This window comes from Phyllostomus discolor, chromosome 5 (assembly GCF_004126475.2).
Source record: "Phyllostomus discolor isolate MPI-MPIP mPhyDis1 chromosome 5, mPhyDis1.pri.v3, whole genome shotgun sequence".
NCBI lineage: Eukaryota > Metazoa > Chordata > Mammalia > Chiroptera > Phyllostomidae > Phyllostomus > Phyllostomus discolor.
Genome location: NC_040907.2, coordinates 58,094,013 through 58,116,044, shown reverse-complemented (window position 1 = coordinate 58,116,044; position 22,032 = coordinate 58,094,013). Strand labels below are relative to the sequence as shown.

Below are 22,032 nucleotides of genomic sequence, written 5' to 3'. Positions count from 1 at the left end.
CTATTTATTCCTATACATACATACCTGTGATAAAATTAATTTATAAATTAGGCACCATACGAGATTAACAACAATAATTATAAAATAGGACAATGAAGTAAAATAGGGGTTACTTGAATATAGTCACTTACAATACTGTGACAATTGCTGTCATAACCAAGATGTCTATAAGTGACTTAAGGTACAGGGAGCATAGACTGTGGATATGCTGGATAAAGGGGTATGACTCACATTCTGGGGAGGAGTGGGTTGGCTCCAGATGTCGTCATGCTACCCAGAACAGTGTGCAACTTAAAACATAAATTGTTTATCTCCAGAATTTTCCATTTAATATTTCTCCTTTTTTATGTTTTTTTTTAATATATAATGCTTTTTTAAAGAAATTTATTTATTTATTTTTAGGGAGGGGAGGGAGAGAGGGAGAGAGAAACATCAATGTGCAGTTAGTTGCTGGGGGCCTTGGCCTGCAACCCAGGTATGTGGCTTGACTGGGAATCGAACCTGCGACACTTTGGTTCGCAGCCTGCGCTCAATCCACTGAGCTACGCCAGCCAGGGCCCATTTAATATTTCTGACCATGGTTGACTGTAGATGAGGGGAAGACTACTGATTTTTGCTCCAAAATAAGCAGATAGGAAGTAACCTACAGTGACAGAGGAAGTTACTTAAATAACATTTGCGTATGTGGAATAGGACAATCAGTCAACTAGAAAGGCCATTTTCTTTCAGTAAATGTAGAGGACATAGTGATAGATGCCTAGAATGCGATTGCCCTTCTAGTTATTCTAATGGAGGGTATAGTTGTTAAGTATTTTGCAAATATGCTAACAGACTGCTGTGAATGAAAACTGAATTTTGACTGACACTTTACATGTGCAGGCTGAGAAATAGAGGTGGAACTAAGAGGTGGAACCAGACTTTGACCCTTAAGAGGATCATCTAAGTCCCAAGTCTCTCTCCAAAATTTGCCTTTCTCGGGGGCCATTTAGGACCTGATATTTTACTTCCAGACAAGTGTGGGGGGAGGGGTTGTTTTTCAGATGTTTATGCTCTTAGTCATTTACAAATAACACAACTTACACCATAGCCAGTGTTCATAAATGAAAGCTAACAGATAAACTTGCCCATCCTTCACTGGTATAAAAAGGAAGTATACAGATAATAGAATTTTTTCTTAAGATACAGTCTACTTGTGATTCTCATTATGAATTTTAATGTTTTCTTTATCAGAAAATGTCATTTTCCACAGAAAAATACTTCCAAAAGGGTGATTATATTAATCTTTATATAAAACTACATATGCCTGGTGATAAGGATTTTTTACACAGCTGATTTTAAAGAAAGAAAAATAATTGTTATTGTTAGAATGACTTCGGGAAAGTAATGCTGCATATTGTTCATTAATTTAATGTGTCTTTGACCGAGGTTATTTCAGGCTGTTAATTTTATGAATAAAGTGGACTAATGGAATGATTCTGTTATCTTAATGGAAATAATGTTAGGTTGTTGGATTTTTAATGAAAGATACAAAATTAATTGATTTTTTTTCCTATTGAAGTTCTTTTTGTAAATGATTGGTTGCTTAACTACTCTAACAACAAGGTTCGTTGCTTGTCCTTAAGACCTTTTTAGAGTAACCACAAATAAGAGTCCTTAAAACATTAATAACAGTCTTTGAGCTTTTTAAGTGAAAAGAAAGAAAGGAGTAAGTAATAAAATATCAGGGAGACAAAGATATTTATCTCCTAATCTAATTCCTTTATTTGGAAAAGCTAAGTTTTATCCTTCCAGTGCCAGGGCTAGGATTTTCTAGGAACCTGCTCATTCTGATAACCCACTTCAGTGCCCTTTTCACCAAGTGAGGCAAGTGCTTCCAGCTGTGAAGCCTAATTTCACCTTTCCTTGTCAAGAACAGAAAATCCACACTAACATTGTGAATTTATCATTGTTTTTGCTTCTTAGTAAATAAACCTCTGTTGAAACATGCAGGTTAAGTTTTTAAGTTAGTTTTGTTTTCTGAAACAATTTTTGAGAGTTAAGAGGATTAACTCTTAAGAGAATTCAGGAGAGAAATTCTTAATGAGGTTCTAGAGAGTTAAGGAAGGAAATTTTAAGTCCCCTTAGGCAGTGGTAGCATTCGAGGCATTGGGGTAGATGTTTTTGAAGCTAGAATGAAGGAAACTATTTAAATAATAACACTCAAAAGAGAACAAACAGATTTTTAAAGTAGACACAGTCGATTCCTATTTGGAAGATGAAGGCATTTGGGGGAAAAGTTTGACTTGAGAAAGGCCATTATAATATTAAGTAAGCACTGATATCGTGGACTTTAACCTTTAGTATGTGGTATTGTAAGCTTAAAAGTGGAGAGAGTAGTTGTGGGAATGTTGCTGGTCTATAGAGATAAGTGAGAGTGAAAATCTGTTCAAGCAAGGCTGGCTCTTGGGCTATAATAGAATGTTAGATATGAACTATAGAGCAAGTCTTACCTGTTAAAATGAAATTAAGTTAAAATAAAACTTTATATACTGTGAAGCTATATGTGAATGTTAAGTGATAAACTACACTACCTGCCATCAAATAGTTTTTGAACTGAGGAAAAGAATGAAGGGAGGAGCAAGTTAAGGGCATGTCCAAAAAAAGGGCAAAGAGGTGCAAAAGGCCAGGGAACAGCCAAATCATAAGCAGATTAGAGGCCCTGACTGGTGTTAACTCAGTGGATTGAGTGCTGGCCTGCAAACCACAGGGTTACCTGCTGATATGGTTGATTCCCAGTCAGGGCTCATTCCTGGGTTGCAGGCCAGGTCCCCAGTAGGGGGCGGGGGCATGTGAGAAGCAACCACAAATTGATCTTTCTTTTTCTTCCTCTCTTTCTCCCTACCTTCCCCTCTGTCTAAAAATAAAATAAATACAATCTTAAAAAAATAAGTAGGTTTAGATAGGTAGAGTTCTTTCCTACTTTCAGCAAGACAAAATGAATCACATGAACCCTTCAGGTTGGAGTAATGCAAGGAGTGTTTCTTTAGATAACTTCATTGGAATGTCATATGTTTGATGACCTACCACATGTTTATTTTTCATGTGGTTGAGTCTGAAGGGTTGTTTGTTTTTAGGGAACATTTGCATTTGATGTATTTTCTTGATGTGCCTTCCTGTTTCTGCCTATAAAATGAGCATCTCTTAATAATGACATTTAGTTGCTTCTCTAAACCCAAAGTGGAAATTATTGCTTCCTTAACCAGGTTTGACTTCGGATCAGCAGGTTTTCAAATGTACATTTTATGAGACCTTGTGTGGTTTTATTACTGTTAGTACCAGCATATTGGGCAGTTGTGTAAATAACGAAAACCTGTTTCAAATTTGTGTGAAGTGTTTTTTCTCATAAGAGCAAAATGTTAAAACTCAGATCCTTTTTGTAAAGAAATATGGAAAACAGAAATTGAGACTTTTGTTTATATTATGGGATTTCTATGTGTTTTGCCCATAGAAGAGGGTTTTTTAATGCATTTTTAAAGATAATCATAAATCTTTAACTTTTACAACACTCAGTTGCTTTTATTTGACCAGTTTTCAGTTTTGTAATGGTAATAGCCTACTTAAAACTACTGTCATGCATCACTTAACAGGGATACTTGCTGAGAAATTTATTCTTAGGTGATTCCATTGTATGAACATCATAAGAGTGCACTTACCCAGGTTGTAGAGTATACCACCATCATGTGTGCTGTATGCTGTTGCATACATACACCCTGTGGTGCATAACTCTTTAAGGTTGCCTCATTAGAAAGATTCAACAAACATAAAAGCAGCTTTCTTTATGTCTGTGCTTCAGTATTTTTTGTTTAGCTGCAACTTTATACAGCCATGTGAATTACAAACTAAATAAAATTCTCTTCAAATAAAAGAGCTAAATAGGAAAAATTTTCTTTCTCAACTTTTTATTTCAAAATTTTTATGCCTTTTGAAAAACTGGAAAAATAGAATAGTAAATACTCATATTTATATTTTCTACCAGATTCACCATTTTGTAAAAGTCTGCCATATGTATTTGTGTGTATACATGTTTTTTGTTCCTGAGTTCAAAGTAAGTTGCAGACTATTTGCTCTAAATAAATTATTTCAATAATAGCAACGTGTACAAACCATATTTAAATTTTTCTGGTTGTCAGAAAAATGTTTTTTTGTAGATATTAGTGTGTAGTTTTGTTTTAATCTGGAGCCCGTTTGAGGTTTGTGCATTATGTTTGGTTATGTCCCTCAGTCTCTTAATTCAGAGGAATTGCCCTGACTAGTCAAAACACCTGCTCATGAAAACTGTTGAATTTTGTTTCTTTGATCTTATTGCTTAGGACCTCTTTGGTAATTATTCTTGATATCTTTCATCGGGTTATTTTTAATAAAATTGTATTGTAATTTGAACATACTGTATTAAAAATTTTAAGTGGATTTTTTGGTGTCTGAAAAACTTTTTTTCTCTCTCTCTATTGAGGATTTGCACTTTATATAAAACCTGTAATGTAGCATATCCAAATGTATAAGAGACCAAAAATATAGTGCACCCCAGTCCACCATTCACTACCTGGGAACCAAAGACTGCTTACCTAAAGTACTTTCAGACTCAAATTTAGAACATTAATAGTTACATTAGGCCTACATTTTTACCTTTCTTAGTTAAAACTATGTGGATGATTTTGTTTGTGTTTTTAGTAGTGATAAGGCAAAAAAAATAACATTCTAAATTTTTTTTAATTACAGTAGTTTTCTGACACTGGTGAATACTTACAACAAAAGCCATTCTGCTCCTCTGCTTGTCTTTATAAGCTGTACTTATAGTGGATATAATTTTGTATTAAAATTGAAGGGGTTTTTTTTAGGTCAACAAGGGCAGACACAGGATTATTCAAAGGCTTGGGAGGAATATTACAAGAAGCAAGGTATTGTCTTTATTAGAAATGAGATTCTTTTGGGCTTTTAATTGTGGTTACAGCAACAAAGTATTATGTTTTCTCAAAGGTCAAGCAGTTCCTGCTCCTACTGGTGCTCCACCAGGCGGTCAGCCAGATTATAGTGCAGCCTGGGCTGAGTACTATAGACAGCAAGCAGCCTACTATGCCCAGACAAGCCCCCAGGGAATGCCACAGCATCCTCCAGCACCTCAGGTATAATAAATTTGCTGATGTTAAAAATTCCAGTCATGTTTTCTGCATGTTTGTTTTGTCTGTTTGGGATTATGTTTGCCTTTTTAATTTTTATATGGCAAAGTATAACTAAATGAAAGACTGTTGTGTACTCTTTGGGTTTTTGTTTTGTTTTGTTTTTTAATAATGCTTTCTGGCATCTAAGTGATGAATATTTCTATAATGTCTTTCATTTTACAAATAAATTTTTTTCCCCCCAGGGATTTGCAAATCATGCAAGAAGCCACCACCATTTATATTAACCAGTTTTTCTTTCTTAAAGGATTCACTCCTGAGTTAGCTCCATTTAAAGGATTTTCTTTAACTTTTTGTGTATTTCTTATGTATCTCTTCTGCACAGGGCCAATAATAAGAAGTGGACAATACAGTATTTGCTTCATTGTGTGGGGGAAAAATACCTTTGTTAAATATATGGATGCAGACGACTTGATGAAGATCTTAATTTTGTTTTTGGTTTAAAATAGTGGTTTTTTTTTTTTTTTGAAAATGTACAAAAATATCTATCACTACTGATAGGAGGTTAATATTTCTGTGTAGAAATGAAAATTGGTTTGTTTTTAGTATTTAGTGTAGATGTACACATTCCAGCAAATGTATTTGCAACTATTATGTGGTCAATGCTTTGTGATATAAATGTACTTTTTCAATGTATACTTTCACTTTTAAAATGCCTGTTTTGTGCTTTACAATAAATGATATGAAACCTCCTGTGTCGGTAAGTTGGATATGTGGGTATTTAAAAGATTCATAATTTCTTAGCAGTGATAAGATACATATACACAAATATATAAGCTTTCCCCATGAACTATTAATTGAATTTTTAAACACTGGCATGTTTTTTCCCCCTTGCAGTATAGAAATAGATTGGAGACTCTTTTCCATTTATTACATTTGGCTGTTTCAGCACAAGTAATCCTGATATCTTCATTTTTTTCCTTCTGTTTGATTAAAAACTGCATGTGTGTACAATGATCTTTTGGCATACTTCCATTGCATTAACAGTGAAATTTCCTTTTATACATGACCACTGTTTCAGACCTGTACAGCTGCTATAACAGTTAACCTTTCTGTTCTTAATTTGATAATTACTTGATTTCCAAGACTGTTTCAGCATAACTAATTTTAAACAGTTTTTAGATAGTGAATATGAATAGTTTAATAAGAATAGTTCTTTCATGTAAAGCAACTCTTTCAATGTGTACGATATTAGTGTGTTTCTTCCTAAATTTAGGGTAGAAAAGTGAATAGTATGCAAAAACTATAATAGCTACAATGCATCTGCCATTGAAGTATTATTGGAGTACGGAAATGTTTGAGCTTTTTTCTTTTCTTTATTTTTCTTTTTGCAGTATAGATAAGCTTTGTTTTGTAAATGCACAAGTCCAGTCATTGAATCAACTTAATTTTTTTATGTATTTGAAATCATTTTATTACTCTAACACTCATGCTGAAGTTCTGATATTTTGTTGAAATCCATTGTTTTACTCTGCATATTTGTTGGCTCTTTGCATTAATATATTAGACTACATGCAAATACAGTCTGTCTTGCCATTGTCTGTTGAAGTGCAGGTTTGATCCAGCCAGTATAGAACTAGCTCTGTAGGGGTGAGGAGGACTGTGCTGTGTATCATCCTTGATTGTGTTCCTTCAAGGAGCATTGCACTGTAAGTACATCAGAATGACAAATTGATGAACTGCAACAGTATCTTTTTGTCAATGTTCCACATAATGTAAATGCCATACTTTGTGTGAATATTATGTTGGAATACAGTGCTGATAACTTGGAAAACCATAACTGCTTCTTAATTTAACATAGAATAATACCTAGGTCTGTATTTTTTTTTAAGTGAGCTTAATGGGTAAGTATTTTTTATATGCTTTAGCTATAGCTAAAGAAAATTGATCTTTAAAAAGTTGAATAATATTACTCATTGGTGCTCCTTATATTGTTTTTCAGTGTAAGATATGCATATTTTATATATTAATGAAAGAGTTGAAATGTATCAGACAAGTGGTTTTCAGTTTGCAATTATATAAAGCAATGTAGCAATTATAACACCATTTCATAAATATGTATTAGTTCTTTCATTGGTGGGGAGCACCATTTGTTTTGAATATACTATAAAGGAAGATGTGCAAGAGTAATGCTGAGATTACCTAGAGTAGAAAATTAGCAGTACAGTTCATTGTGGATATTTTGAAATGTTTTTGATTGTTTTATAGAACTTAGAGTGACTTTCCTTACCCTGATGTAGATACGGATATATAGTTCTAGTTTGAAGCTTAATAGTTAAGGAGTTATCTGTTATCTGTAAGAGTAGGGTATTGACATGAATGATTTCAGTATTTTGCATGATACTGTTTTATAGATGACCTTTTAGGAAAGTGGTACATTTATTAATTAAACTGAAGAAATAGTTCAGTTGGATTCAGTATCATAACTCACAAATTGGAGGCTGTTGATTTTGATTCATTTAAGGTTTAAAATCTTTATTAATTGCAAACAGTGCAATTATTTATGCTTCACAGTGCCTTCCCAGACCTTCCACCTTAGGTTCTGCTGCAAAAAGCAACAGGTAAGCACAACCTAAGGACATATATAAATAAATATTTCAGTACATTAATGTTGTCCCTGTGAGGTTTTTGTGGTTGTGTATTCAAAAGCAATCTGCTACTGCTTCCCCAAAATGTATTTTGTTATTTATGCTACTATTTCAGTGGAAAGTCTGTAAGTTGTTCAAACAACTGTTTACATTTCTGGTTAATGTTATTTTTTTATTTTAATTTTTTTTATTAAAATGAAAGGAATGAGTAGATTGCTGCTGTAATTGAATTACATCCAAACTTTTTGTAATCTTTTTCCAAATATAGTAGAATTGTTAAAATTGAGAAAGGACAATTACATAGATGTTAAGATTTAGGAAGTCACTTGATCAGAAACTTCAACAGCCTTCACAGTCTGTTTAAGATTGACAGGATATTTTCTTCTCCCTCCAAAGCCAGTGGAGTCTTTGGGTTTTTTTCTTATTCTTGAACTATAGCAATTCATTCAGTAAGGACATTATGGGTGAGAGTTTTATTGTGACTCCTTTTTAGACAATTTGGGTTTATAACTTTTATATACACTGAAAAGAAGATTATAAAGAATACTGGCAGTATATTTTGACAAAAGGCATGTGCATCAGTGAAATGTTAACTGTATAGCAAATAACCTTTCATAATCTGTATAGCAACCAATATTTTTCTGATTTATACTTTAATAACTGACGCTGAATTTATTTTTTTTTGCCAGTTTAAAATGTTTGTGTGTTCTTATAGATGATTTTAACTGGTACATATTTTGAGTTAAGATGAATGTTTTAAAGCAGCATCATATCAGTTTTGTTTATTCAGTTTCTAAAATGTGCTGATCCTTTTAAAACTCCTGCTTATCTCTACAACAAAGAAAAATATTCAAAAATACTGCCTTCATTTTCACACACAGTGCTGAAGATGCTGCAAGCACCAAATCATAGCTCATAAAATCAGGTCCTGAGATAGTTACCCATAAAGAGGAATCCTTTGAGTGTATGCCATTGGTGAGCCGATGAGCATGGACCATAGAAGGGCTCAATGTAGAAGGTAAAATTGGCAAATCATAATTGAGAAATATGAAATGTATTCCCATACATAATATGATATAGGGTGTGATGTACCTGCTTTTGATCACTTCATTTTAAAGTGCTATTCACTTGCTCTTAAATGTTCCATGAACTGTTAAATTTCATAAGTTATGTAGTTACTGCACTGTGTGTCTGTGTGTGTGTGTGTGTGTGTTTTGATAGTCAATGATAGGTATGTTAAAGATTGATAATCTAGAGGAGCTCTTTGAACTTTTAAGAGCTTGTCAAGTTGGGCTTAGCTGTAGTTTGCATTTTTACAAAAGAATATATAGATGAATGCTAATAGATATTGGGACATTGTTTCTGTCTTATGAGAACTTTTTATTATTATCATAAGCCTTCATTTATAATGCAAGCGTTTGTTGTTGCTGTTTTTTTTTTTAATGGCACTAATCTTAATCTTAAAATAAATGGAAAGCAGAAAAGGTGAGCCGGTTGGTTTGAATGCAATGGATGTCAGGAGTGGTAGAAACAATGTTTAGTTTGGATTGAAATTGAACTGATTTAGTTTACTTAGCACTTAAAAAATTGACTCTGTGTGTGTGTGTGTGTGTGTGTGTGTTTTAAGCTACCTTAGTGTGGTGGTGCTTACAATTCTTTTGATGTTGCTTTTAGAAATGAGAAGTGTGCTTTTTAGTTGATGAAAATGTTTTTAATACTAAAACTAGTTATTTAATATTAGTTGTTTATAAACATTGTAAAATACATCCTTAGACAAATACCTTGGTAGTTAATTCATATGGGTGGGTTTGGGTAGGAGTAGCAGAGTTCCTTAAGAGGGAAATAGGAATATATGCATACGGATGACATTTCATTTGTGTGAATACTCTGCCAAAAGAGTGAATACTCTGCCAGAAGAATCAGTTCTATCTGCAAAGTTATCTATGTCTAGAGTAGGAGTGTAGAAATTGCTGATCAGTGAGGATGTATTTTTAATTTCTGAAAATTCTGCATTTTAAAATGTATTTTAACAATACCTACTTAATTTTGACTCTGAAAATAACCTTATTTTTTGTTTAGTCATTTGAGTTTTATTGCCACAGTATAAACTTCTGAGGATTTTTTTAATTGGTGCTTCTAGGAAGCAAATAAATCCCAGGGTTTTAATTTCTTCATAATACCCCTATAGAAACTCTTAAATGTATTTGCGCATATATATATATTTTCTTATGCATGCTCAATGCATTTTCGTCCTGAGAAAAGTGTTCTCTACAGAAACTACCCGTGTGTAAAAAGAAGATTGGCTTAAAATGGCTACTGTGATGGGAACAGTGTCTTAGGGAGATGCAGCTTGGACTTGAGGTAAATTGAATACTTTACAAACTGTGGTTTAGAGTTTGCTTTAATGACATTGTATGTAAAAGGACACATGATTGCTGTAATTTTGTATTATGGTTTACTCAATAAAAAAAAATAAATGTACATTGATTAATATTATAAGGGAGTGTTTTGTCTTTTTTCCAAAATACTGAGTCTTTTAAATATAGAAGTTACTTTATTATGGGTTTACATTGTAAAATAAAATTGTCTTCCAGAAAATTAAAATATAAAACAACTTGATAATAGAACATGGTAGCTAATTATTTACAAACTCATTTAAAGGGCCAGAATTAAAGGTTGTCCGTCCCGTCCCCGTCCCCCCCCCAATCTAATCGCTTTAGATCTTGAAAGCTTCAGTTTCGTTGAAATTGTTTTCTCCTGTATGGCTACTGACAAAACTTTCTCATTGAAATATAACTGTTCAGGCAACATCACAACATAAATTTGTTTTATAAGCTTGAATATATGTTACATTTGAAAAGTATTTTTAATATTTTCAACACTCAGAACTCTGTATGGGCAGTGGTTTTCATCCAAATTTCTCTGGCATTTTTCTTTAAAATCTTTTAATTTTTGTGTTTTTCTCTGTAAATCATATACCCCATCCCTCTCATACATCTTCAAAAAGACTCTGAAACTACAACCAAAATAATGGGAAAACTCCCAAATTGATAGGTTCCAATTCATTGTTTCAGCTATTTCAGACTAATTTTAGGTGTAGATAGCTCATAAATGGCATTCTTTCATGCAAAATAATGTGCTATTTATGATATTTTTAAATGTATTGCTGTGAACTTACAGGAAATGCACAGCTTTTAAAATAGGTTCTGATACAATATTTGAGTACATTTCCCACTTTCCTAGTTAAATACACATTAACTTCTGCATAATATGATGATGAGTCTGGTGCTCATTTGGAAAGGAAAAAGTATTCTTTAGATGAGCTTGTGTTTTGAAGTATGTTATGAAAAGGATTAAGAAGTCAACTGGTTTCCTTTTTTTGGCCCCGCCACATAAAAGATGGATGTAGTAAGAAAGTCGGAGAGACAGAGGTCCAGGCAGAGGGAAAGGAAGCTAGTAGTCGTCAGCTAAAAAAGAAGAAAAGGGATTCTTTTTAAAGAAAAAATTTAAATAGAATATAGGTATTAGATTAAAAGAGTGATTAATTCTTACTTTCAATTGTAAGAATACAGGTACTAGCTGCAGAGCCTTTATTGTTGACTGCTTTACACATATACTCTCCTTCATCTTCTGGGAACGTTTCTGGTAAATAAAGGCAGTAAGTTTCTCCTCTTTCAATATATTGATAGTCTTCTCCATCCTGCAACATTTCTCCTTCAAACCACCATGTAATTTCTGGTTTGGGTTCTCCTGTTACTTTAACTGTAAATCTAACAGGCTCACTATCTACAACCGACGTGTTTTTTAGTGGCTTCTTGAACCACGGAGCTCCTGATCTGGTTTGCTCTTCATCTTCATTAGTGGAGCCATTCATGATACTGCCTTCATCTTCTTCGTCCTCTTCTCTTTTCTGTATTAAAATAAATGCGTTCAAGTTATCATTTACAGTATAGCATCTCAGGACAGTGGTTTAGTGACAATCTTGAAGGAAAATGTGTTTTTCCCCCCCAGAGTAAAGAACATGTAAGTATGATTGTGACCCACTTCACATCAGGGTATGTTCTGAGAAATGCATCATCAAGTGATTTGGTCATTGTGTAAATATGTTAAAGAGTTCACTTAAACAAACGTAGTTGGTACAGCCTATTGCTTCTAAGCTATACTGAATAAGCTGTACTGAATACTGTAGGTGGTTATAACAGTGGTATTTGACTATGTAAACATCTAAACATAGGAACTGTACAGTAAATACAGTATGAAATGTCTGCAAAATGTTTCAGTGACAATTTATTAAAATGGGTGGTTGTTGTTGTTGTTGTTGTTTTAATTTTATTTTTAGCCCTGGCTGGCATAGCTCAGTGGATTGGGCGTGGGCTGAGAACCAGTGTCGCAGGTTCGATTCCCAGTCAGGGCACAATGCCTGGGTTGTAGGCCATGACCCCCAGCAACCACACATTGATGTTTCTCTCTCCCTCCCTTCCCTTTCTCAAAATAAGTAAGTAAATAATAAAAATAAAATTATAAAAAAATTATTTAGAGGTGGGAAGGAGAAAAAGAGGGAGAGACAGAAACAATGTGTGGTTGCCTCTTGCACACCCCCCACTGGGGACCTGACTTGGCCTGCAACCCAGGCATGTGCCCTGGACCTGGAATTAAACCAGCAACCCCATGGTTTGCAGGCCTGCACCTAATCCATTAAACTGCACCAACCTGGGTGAAAAATGGGTTATTTTTACCCTTCATATGAGAGTATGGTTTTTAAGAGCAGTTTTGAAAAATAAAGTATATGTTTGCCTGGTACCTTCTGGAGTGCTGCATCAATTTCCTTTTGTTCAAACTGCATACGTAGTAACTTTTGTTCTTCAATTCTTCTTTGTTCTTCTTCTTCTCTTGCCTTAGCCATTTGTTCAAATCTAGCTTTCATATTCACTTTATGAGTAAAGGGAGCCTCACTTCTTTTCGCAGGCTTGACGTCAACATCCTCTTCCTTTGCAAAAGTGGGCAACAAAAAGAAACACTTGTTTTCCCCAAACCACCAAGAACTAAAGTGTTAAGAGTTCCGAAGTTGTCATAGGAACAAAATAATTCATGTTGTATGCACATTTGTGCCACACTACAGACTGAGATTTTTACTGTCCCTAAGTTTGGGAAAGATGAAAGTTTTATTTGTGAAACATTCCCTTTAACTATTAGAATCCTTTTCTCCCAATGTAAAGATCATACAGTATCAGTGGAGTTCCAGTCCCATTGTCTTCATTTGCCCAAGCATTAGTACTTGACAGTACTGAATAACAGAAAAGGATGGAGATACTACATACTGTAACAGCACTCCCTTAACTTCCCACTTCATGATTTTCTCTTCCTTTTTTTAAGATTCTATTTATTCTTAAGGGAAGGGAGAGAAACATCAATGTGTGGTTGCCTCTGCTCCCCCCCCTACCAGGGACCTGCCCCACAACCTAGGCATGTGCCCTAGACTGGGAATCAAACTGGCAACGCTTTGATTTGCATGCCAGTGTTTGATCCACTGAGCCAACCAACCAGGACCCACTTGTTATTTTCTTCATCACCTTATTTGGTTAATAATTGTGTCTTTCAGAAGAATTCCATCTAATTTATTGATCCAATGGCAGAAAAGAGTGCAGGTAGAACAAATGGGAGAGCAATTTGAGAGGCAATGATGGACTTAAGGAAGTTTGTGAGTCATCTATTTAGGGGTAAGAGTTGGGAATTGGAAATAAAATTGAGAGTAGGTTAAGAGCAGGGTTTCAACTATCAAATAGTGTTAGTCTGTAAAATCAATTCAGTGAGATTACTGATGGCCTTAGAGTTTTAGTACAGTAGGCTACTGTAGATAATGCGTGGTTTCCAAAGTACGTTCGTTAGCCATACTTGACAGTTTCAAGACTTACTTAGGCTTTTCTGTGGGTCTATCTGAAGATACCACCATTTCTATACTACAGAATGAGGGGTTGCTTCAGGGCACCACATCCAACTAAATTTTGAAACAAGCCATAAAGTAGTTGCCTATAATAATAAAAAATATTCATGAATGTTATACATCAGTTTGAGGTGTTGCACCTCCATTCAATGCATATAGAAGGAATTAGAGTAAATTGGATAGTTTTCCTATAATCAGATTTTTATTTCGTGTTGGAAAACCCTAAAATCAGACACAACCAGGTACCCAGTGGGTAGACTTTACTATGTGTGCCATAAATAGGCCAAAAAAATACATGTTAATAAGAATTCCTCTTATGCTAATGGGGTGGGTAGAACAGTTTCTGTAAGTACGATTGTTGCCAGTCTCTGAAAAGCGAGGTTAAAAAATTGTACAGGAAATGAATCTCCTTAAGATCACAGTAAAAATAACTTGTTCTCTACGTGCATTCTTAATAGGGCATTGATACCCCCAGCACATGAATATTAAAGACAGTATAAGTAGATAGTAAGTACCAAATGAGTGGTACAAGTTAAGGGCTACAAGGAGCTGAAAGAGAATGTAACATGAATGAGTTCTTGAAAGATGTCTGGAATATAAACAGACACATTTTCTAACAAAAGTAGACATGGTCAGATGGGAAAGGTGAGGGTCCTATTCTAGAAGTCAATTGTACTCAATGTCAAAACTGCCAACACAAGTTTTTAAAGGATATCCCGATGACCCTTAATCTAGAGGAATATGACCAGAGGAATGCCAACATCTATCACAAGAAACCTGTTCAGGACATTCTCACAGGTTATAGATCAATCGTGTCCTATTCTCATACCCTTTTGCACAAGAGAGGGCCAAATAATAGCAATAAAACAAGTCACCACCTCATTTATTCCTATCTTCCGTATTTTATAGGGCTAAGTATTACTGCTCTGAGGTTTCACTATCTTTAACCAAAAAATGGGGGAGGTGACAGGGAATCAAGTGCATGCTTATGGAACTTTGTTTTCCCTACTATAATACATCTTTCTAAGGAATCACCAGATCTTGTGGCCAAATATCCATTGTTCTTATTCTCCAGAGTTTTATTCATCTTCAAAGTATTAACTGAAGATGGCTTTATCTACTTCTATACTTTTCTAACACTATCCACAGAAGTTAAAACCCATAGGTCCTGCCTCTCACTTGACCTCACTACCTTGTTTTTAATGCATGAATCTAAAACCATCTTTAGATTCAGTGTGGTCTAGCTATAAAGATGCCAACTTGATAGTACTTAATGTTCTTTAAATCCCTTCACCCCAATAAAACATTTCCTTACCATGGCATCTACAATGTGGTCAACTCACCTGTACTTGGATATTCATTTGCTGTTTTTGCCCTCTGCTTGTCTCAATTATAAAGAACAGCTTAGAGTTGAAAACCTGAACATAATTTCTTTTTTATTCACAATCTCCTTGGAGGGCCCTCCCAACTCCCCAAACCTGTCTTACTAGTTGAATAGTTGATGAAAATGCACTTTTAGAAGAATGTTGATTAAATGCTGTTAAATATTAAAACATGGCAATTCTGGCAGAAAAATATTTCCAGGCCTTATTTAAAACAATACTCGTAACCATGGAACTAGTCCTCAAACTGGAAGGGACATTATAGGTCCATTCAGTGATTGCCTCATTTTACATTTGGAGGTACTTTAAATTCATATCTGAATTGGAGGTACTCATATCTGGATTTTGATTTAGGCTCTGTCACTGAATTGCTGAGCAAGTCATATAGGGTTTATTGGCCTCCTCTTTAAGAAAGCTTGAATATCTGGGGGTTTAACACAAATATACACTGGTTCTACTGATTCAAATGAAAACTTGTAGTAAATTTTTTCAAATAAGCTTTTCTTTTTATTTTTAAGATTTTATTTACTTGGAGAGAAAGGAAGGGAGAGAGAGGGAGAGAAACATCAATGTGTGGTTGCCTCTCATGTGCCCCTCCACCAGAGGCCTGGCCCACAACCCAGGCATGTGCTCTGAGTGGGAATTGAACTGGCAACCCTTTGGTTCAAAGGCTGGCACTTAATCCACTGAGCCACACACCAACCAGGGTCCAGTAAATACTTTTGAACTTTTTTTTTTTTCTGGAGCGAAACATTTGCCGTTCACTGTTGTCTGTAATTCTAATAAAAGTCTGAAATGATGCTAAAATGGGGAAATATTTCAGTCTCTTAAGATCTTAATGTGCCTTTGCTACTTATTTCCCAAATTATTACATACACCTATGGTTAACTTTAAGTACCAAAACTTATTTCAAAGTCAATGTTATTTTTGTTGTCATTATTACTGTACCATGACTACATTAAGTGTGAAATAGAATACCTCATGAAAGTTTTCTGCCTCTCGCTGTTTAATTTCAAGATCAATGGCTCTCCTTCTTGCTCGTTCTTCTTCTATCTTTTTCTGTATTTCTTTTTCAGACAATTGTCCAATTTTTTCAAACTTGCTTTTTAGATTTTTAGCTTGAATAGAGCCACTCCTTTTCAATTTGATCAGTTCTTCATATTCCTTGCTCAATTCAAAGGTTTCATTTTCTTCCTCTTCCTTCAAAAAATTGATATATATATATATATATATATAAAATACTAGAAAATTAGTTTGTACAATAAACCATCCCAAAAGTGTTCACCATTTCCTATTTGAAACAAAAAATATAGGTTAAGTAACCTCCCTAAACACAATACCTACATTTACTAATTAAAAGTCCCACAAACGTAAGACTTTAGGTAAGATCTTATTTAATTTAAAATATTTTTAATTAGAGAGTGTGGCTTAAAACCTCATTTTACATTTCACTGTAACCTGCTAAACTTAAAATACACATATCAAAATTAGCCCTTAGTAGCAATTGTAGGGGTAGGTGAAGAAATGCAATTGAAAGAACACTGGGCTAGGAGACAAAAGTTCTAGTTCTGTCACTCATACTGTGCAGTCTCTTTAATCACTTTACCCACTGTACAGGGTTTTTTAATCTGTATAGGATCAGAGTCTCTGAAGTTCTTCCTGTCTTATATTTGATGATAGCCTAATAAAGTTACATATTACTCTTCTTAATACTCAAGTTAATTGAATTAAGCACTTCTACAGATATAGTCTGGTAAAAATCCTTACAACTTTGCTACATATTACTTGTATTCTCAATTTTATATTTTGCCAAGATAGAAAAGGAGTCAACTAAAATTAGGATCTAATTTTTCATACCATTTTATCTTGAATACCTCTTATTCAGGTTCCTCTCCCTTGGCTTATCACAATCTGTTATTAATACTTTTTTTATACTTACACTAAACCCTAATCTCACTAGAGTGCAGTGGTAAAACACTGCAATTATTCCTGGTATACTTTTCCTGGGGAAGACCCACAGTTCTAGGTTGAGGGGGAAAAGCAGGGGGCCAGTAGTCCCAGTGGATGACGTGACATGAGTTATTTTCTTGGTTCAGCCGAGGTGGGGAGGAACATTTTAATACTACCTTGACTTTTTCATGTAAGTGTAAAAACAAGCAACCCTTAAAATCCCAGAAACTAACAAGTTTATGATATACAGTGTATCACAATGGTTCCCCAAATCATTCTGATCAAAATGATTGTACTAAGCTACAGTCTAGGTGATCTTGGTGTGCTACTTGCTGGAAAATTGCCAGACATAGTGGGGTAAGTCACTCAATAGCATCAGAATGTGTGACAGTTACATTCTGCCAGAGTTTATTCTTGTATTATTTATTATTTTCTATACAGCTGTAAATCTTTTACCCACCCCTATACAGATTACATCTCAATAATATACTAAAATACACTCTAATTTAGAAATTCTTCTAGATAATTTTCAACTTCCTTTATAAAATAAATGCAATTATGTTTCTAAGGCTAGACCTTGGAATTTTTCCTACAGCATATTTATATTTTATTATTACCTATATATTTATACAGCATTTATAGTCTCTTGGTCAGTGAGGGCAAGGAAGTATCTTCACTAGCCCAATGCTGCAACCCATGACAAAGGGGAAGCTTCTAAGAGATTGCAACCTCTGCATTCCACTCAGTTCCTAGATCAGGAGTTGGCAAGGTTCCCACCAAATCACCTGCCAAGCATACCATGTCACTGCTAGTCAGGCTCGGACAGCCACTGCTCCCCTTGCCCCACGTCAGGCAGTGTGCTATTCCCCAACTCTGCTTGTGTTGCTGCCAACCCCCAGTCCTTCCACTAGTGGCCAAGGGAGAGGGTGGAATGCTGGCCTCCTCCCTCTTTCCTATGCATCTGGTTGGCTGTCCAGGTGGAGGGCTGTAGCATCCAGGGTGGAAAGGAGAAAGAACCTTGGGGGCATCAGGAGGTGGGAAGAGGGCTGCTGAGAACCCAGCCTGGGGAGGCAGGTAGACAGCAGGATATGTGTTTGAGCCAAGACTCCAAGGCTCAAGCACATGCTCCACTGACCAATCAGCTTTCACTTAACACAAATTAAAAAATAAAGGTATTAAACATATCAAGATGGCAACCTGAGAGCATTAAACCACTAAGCACCACCCTTCTGAGCATGGGGTCCTGGGAGGGCACAAGTTGTATGCCCATGCAGAGGGCCCTCTACAGTGTGTGTGTGTTTCATTTCAATACTAGAGAAGTCATACTAAAATATGTAACAGCGTCAAAGTTCTGTCTTTAATAAAATAAAATCATTCACAGACTTGCCAAACTGAAGTTTCTATTAGTATCCATGGTACTTCTCTAGTTTCATCTCATTTTGATTAAATTGAACAGTTTAATTCTATTTGTTTCCAAGATAGTAGCAAGTATGGGTATATTAAGTACTCCAATGGGTATATTAAGTACTCTAAAACAGCAATTTGCAAGCGGTGTGCCACAATTTTTAAAACTTGCAATACCTGTGCTCACTTCGGCAGCACATATACTAAAACTTGCAATACCTGACTAGTCGAGCACTGACCTCTTTTCTCTCAGATTGTCAAATTAAAAAATGACAACAGCCAGCCGGTATGAATGAATCCAAATTATTCCTGCTTTTGTCAGATCAGCAAAAATACGGATTTTTGGTGTGCTACATAATTTTAGTCAGTTTATGTGTGCCATGAGATGCAGAATGTTGAAAATCACTGCTCTAAAACAATAGTGCTCAATCACGTCATAACCACAGATGATTGTAAGGTCTGTAGGAATATGTATTAAGGTACTGTAGTAATGTCTCAGTCATGTGCAATCTTCTATATTTTTTAAACTAGCAAGAAAGTACAGTTATGGCAGGCTAGAAAGTGCACATAACTATGTTGAAACTTGTATCAAGTGCCTAATTTGAATATGTTGCATGTCCTTTAGGTGAGTAATACTAACAAAACTGTTGTAAGGTAATACATGTAAAGCACTTAGATTAATGAACATTTGTGGAATACCAATGGATATTTTTTTTAAATCTTACCTCTCCCATTTCTTGTCTCAGTTGTTCAAATTCCTGTTTTTCCATTTCTAGCTTATGCTTCCGTTCCTCCTCTGTTCGTCGTTTTTCTTCTTCCATTTTTTGTTTTAATAATTTTTCAAAATTAATTTCCAGTTTCCCCGGTGTAAGAGATTCTTGAGAGATTGTTTTATACATCTCTGGAGAGTCATCATCTACTACCTATTTGAAATAATTCTTTTATCACTCTTGCCAGAATTATACATATTAAAAAGGGAATCTTTTGTAGGAACTGTGATTACTGGAATACAAAGGTTTCTCATTGAACTAAAAACCAGGAGACCTAAATTCTCTTCAAAAGTATGAAACAGTAAACAAGGGAGGAATTAGAAAATTGAAGACTAGTGTATTTTGTGATTCCAGAGGAAATGATGACTATCTATTCTCCATTCCAATGAATACAAAGAAATAGCCAATACTTTAATTTTGTACTATGGATAATTTGAATTAAACATTAAGATTTCCTAATAGTGAACACTTTTTCATTAGATTAAAATGGACCTCTGGTAATTAAAATAGAGCATTTCAGTTCAATCACATTTTGTCTGAATGAATTAGATAACCCATCATGATCCCTTCATAATCAGGGAAAACCACTCAATGCTATGACTTTATCGTACTGATATATTTACATTCAGGCTAATTAAAAAATCAATAGTAATAGTTAATACTTACATTTTCCAGGTACAATTCTAAGCACTTTACATGTGTTGACTTATTTTATCCTGTAACCCTACTAAATAGGAATTATTAACATCCCCATTTTACAGAAACTGAGGCACTAAAAAGTAACTTGTTCTAAGTTAACACAAATAACTGAGTGGCAAAGGTGGGACTCAAAACTTAAGAGTATTTCTGTAATAAAATTATAAATAATGATTTAAACTTCTTAAATAATTTAATGAATTTCTTGTCTGCCATTTTTTTTTCAGAAAAAAACCTTTAAAATTGAATTTATTGGCGTGACATTGGTTAATGAAATCATAGATTTTAGGGGTACAATTCTATAATGTACCATCTGTATATTGTATGTTCATTATATCCAGTCAAGTTTCCTTCCATCACCATTTATCCCTCCTATGCCCTCTCCTACCTGCCCCCACCCCCTTTTCCCTCTGGTAATCACTGGACTGCTGCCATTTAGAGGTGATCTTGAGCAAGTTATCTAGCCTATTAAATTCAAGGCTGAATTTACTAATCTGCAACAACTTCCACAGAGTTGTCGTGAGAACTAAATAAAGTTTGGAAACAGCAGTGTGCCTGACACCATGGTAATAATAAAATGGCAGTTTTATTGTTACATTATCATTCCCTGTATATAGGCAATCTCTAAATCGCAATGAAAAATTATGCTTTGAAATAGTTGACTTGAAATACATTTTACCATGAGAGAGGCAAAGGGTATTCTTTATTCTAAGATTTACATGTATATATAACATTCTTCACCAAAGAACCAGTTCAACTCAGAAACAAAGTTTATATAGTATTATACTCCAAAGATTGCCAAAAAAATGTTTATTGATATGTGAACTAACTGATCCACAATTTAACATGATTCTTGGCCCTAGATAAGAAAACAATATAAATAAAGGGAAAAATTTATCTTTTCTTCCCTGATATAGACCTGTCTCTAGGAAACTAGACTTGGTTCAATACAATTTTTCTTCCCTGCACTTTTCCACTAGTGAATCATGGTAAAAATTCAGTTTTGGCTTAAAAATCTGCCCCCAGGATTAGATCTCCTGATCCTCACAGCTACTTCTCACTTGCCTACTCCTTACTTCTGAGCCTGCTCATTCTACAAAGATTAAGTGCTTTCACAGTGTTTGCAGGGTTTTTGTTTAGAAACCAGTTGTGAAGCAAGGATTACCTGTAATACACATAAGACAGCTTTAGTATCACTTTGATCACTTGTTCCTCAAAAATTTATAGGAAGTTTTTTATGCTGGAATGCATTATTCTCCATGCTTGATGAACTGTCTCAGCCTCACTGAGAGACGACCCTGAGCAATAACAATACAGCATCTGTGTTGTGCCAGGAGAGTCCTAAAGGTTTTAAGAACACATAAAAGGAACATCTCTCTGGAACTTGTGTTAGCAGGAAAAGCTTCCCAAAGAAGATGGAATATATGAATAGCAGATAGCAGAGCATAAGAAAAAGTCAGAGGGACATGCTTCACACAGCATTTACAAGAGCATAGCATTTGGAAGAACTGGAAAGAAATTTAGTATGTCTGGCAAATTAAAGAATAATCCAGAAATGAAACAAGAAATATAGTAGGACAAGATGAAAAAAACTTGCTTTAAAAAGTTGTATTTTTGCTCAAGGAAAGTGGAAAGATTTTAACATGCTTAAATTTACTTTTTTTTTTTTTTTTTTAAGGTTACTCCTGCACTGCCTAAGTGACTCAGTTGGAGCATCATCCCATACACCAAAAGTTTGCGGGTTTGATTCTCAGTCAGGCACATGCCTAAACTGCAGGTTCAATCCCCAGTCAGTATACATACCTGAGGAAACATCAATATTTCTCTCACAACCATGTTTCTCTCTCTCCCTTCCTCAATTTCTAAAATCAATAAACATATCCTCAGGTGAGGATTTAAAAAGGGCAGTGGGCAGAGGTGGAAGAAAGATCACTCCTAGCTTTACAGGGAAGAATGTATAATAGGCAACAAAGCAAGTTAATTAGGATTTGGCCCAAGGCAAGGGATAACAGTAACATGGATTACAGTGGTGGAAGGGGGAAGTGAGGAAAAACTGACATATTCTTAGAGTGATTTAGGAGGTAGAGT

At 34.8% G+C, this 22,032-nt stretch overlaps 2 protein-coding genes across 33 annotated transcripts in view; one reads left to right on the top strand and one right to left on the bottom strand.

Annotated features, from left to right (window-relative positions):
- FUBP1 (far upstream element binding protein 1) overlaps positions 1-10,289 on the top strand; it is a 34,566-nt gene extending 24,277 nt beyond the window's left edge. For 6 of the 28 annotated variants that reach the window (XM_036026330.1, XM_036026327.1, XM_036026329.1 and 3 more), the window contains 3 exons: positions 5,014-5,159; positions 7,728-7,774; positions 10,076-10,266. In XM_036026330.1, coding sequence (XP_035882223.1) covers positions 5,014-5,159; positions 7,728-7,774; positions 10,076-10,109 — 227 coding nt within the window. In that variant the 3' untranslated portion in view covers positions 10,110-10,266. The other 22 variants (XM_036026322.1, XM_036026321.1, XM_036026314.1 and 19 more) reach the window with 13 other exon arrangements.
- Positions 10,290-10,495: 206 nt separating this feature from the next.
- NEXN (nexilin F-actin binding protein) overlaps positions 10,496-22,032 on the bottom strand; it is a 46,988-nt gene continuing 35,451 nt past the window's right edge. For 3 of the 5 annotated variants that reach the window (XM_036026332.1, XM_036026333.1, XM_028514181.2), the window contains 5 exons: positions 19,204-19,401; positions 16,103-16,324; positions 12,603-12,788; positions 11,354-11,711; positions 10,496-11,268 (listed from right to left, as the gene is read on the bottom strand). In XM_036026332.1, the coding sequence (XP_035882225.1) occupies positions 11,255-11,268; positions 11,354-11,711; positions 12,603-12,788; positions 16,103-16,324; positions 19,204-19,401 (978 nt within the window). In that variant the 3' untranslated portion in view covers positions 10,496-11,254. Of the gene's footprint in view, positions 11,712-12,602; positions 12,789-16,102; positions 16,325-19,203; positions 19,402-22,032 lie in introns of all 5 variants that reach the window. The other 2 variants (XM_028514180.2, XM_028514182.2) reach the window with 2 other exon arrangements.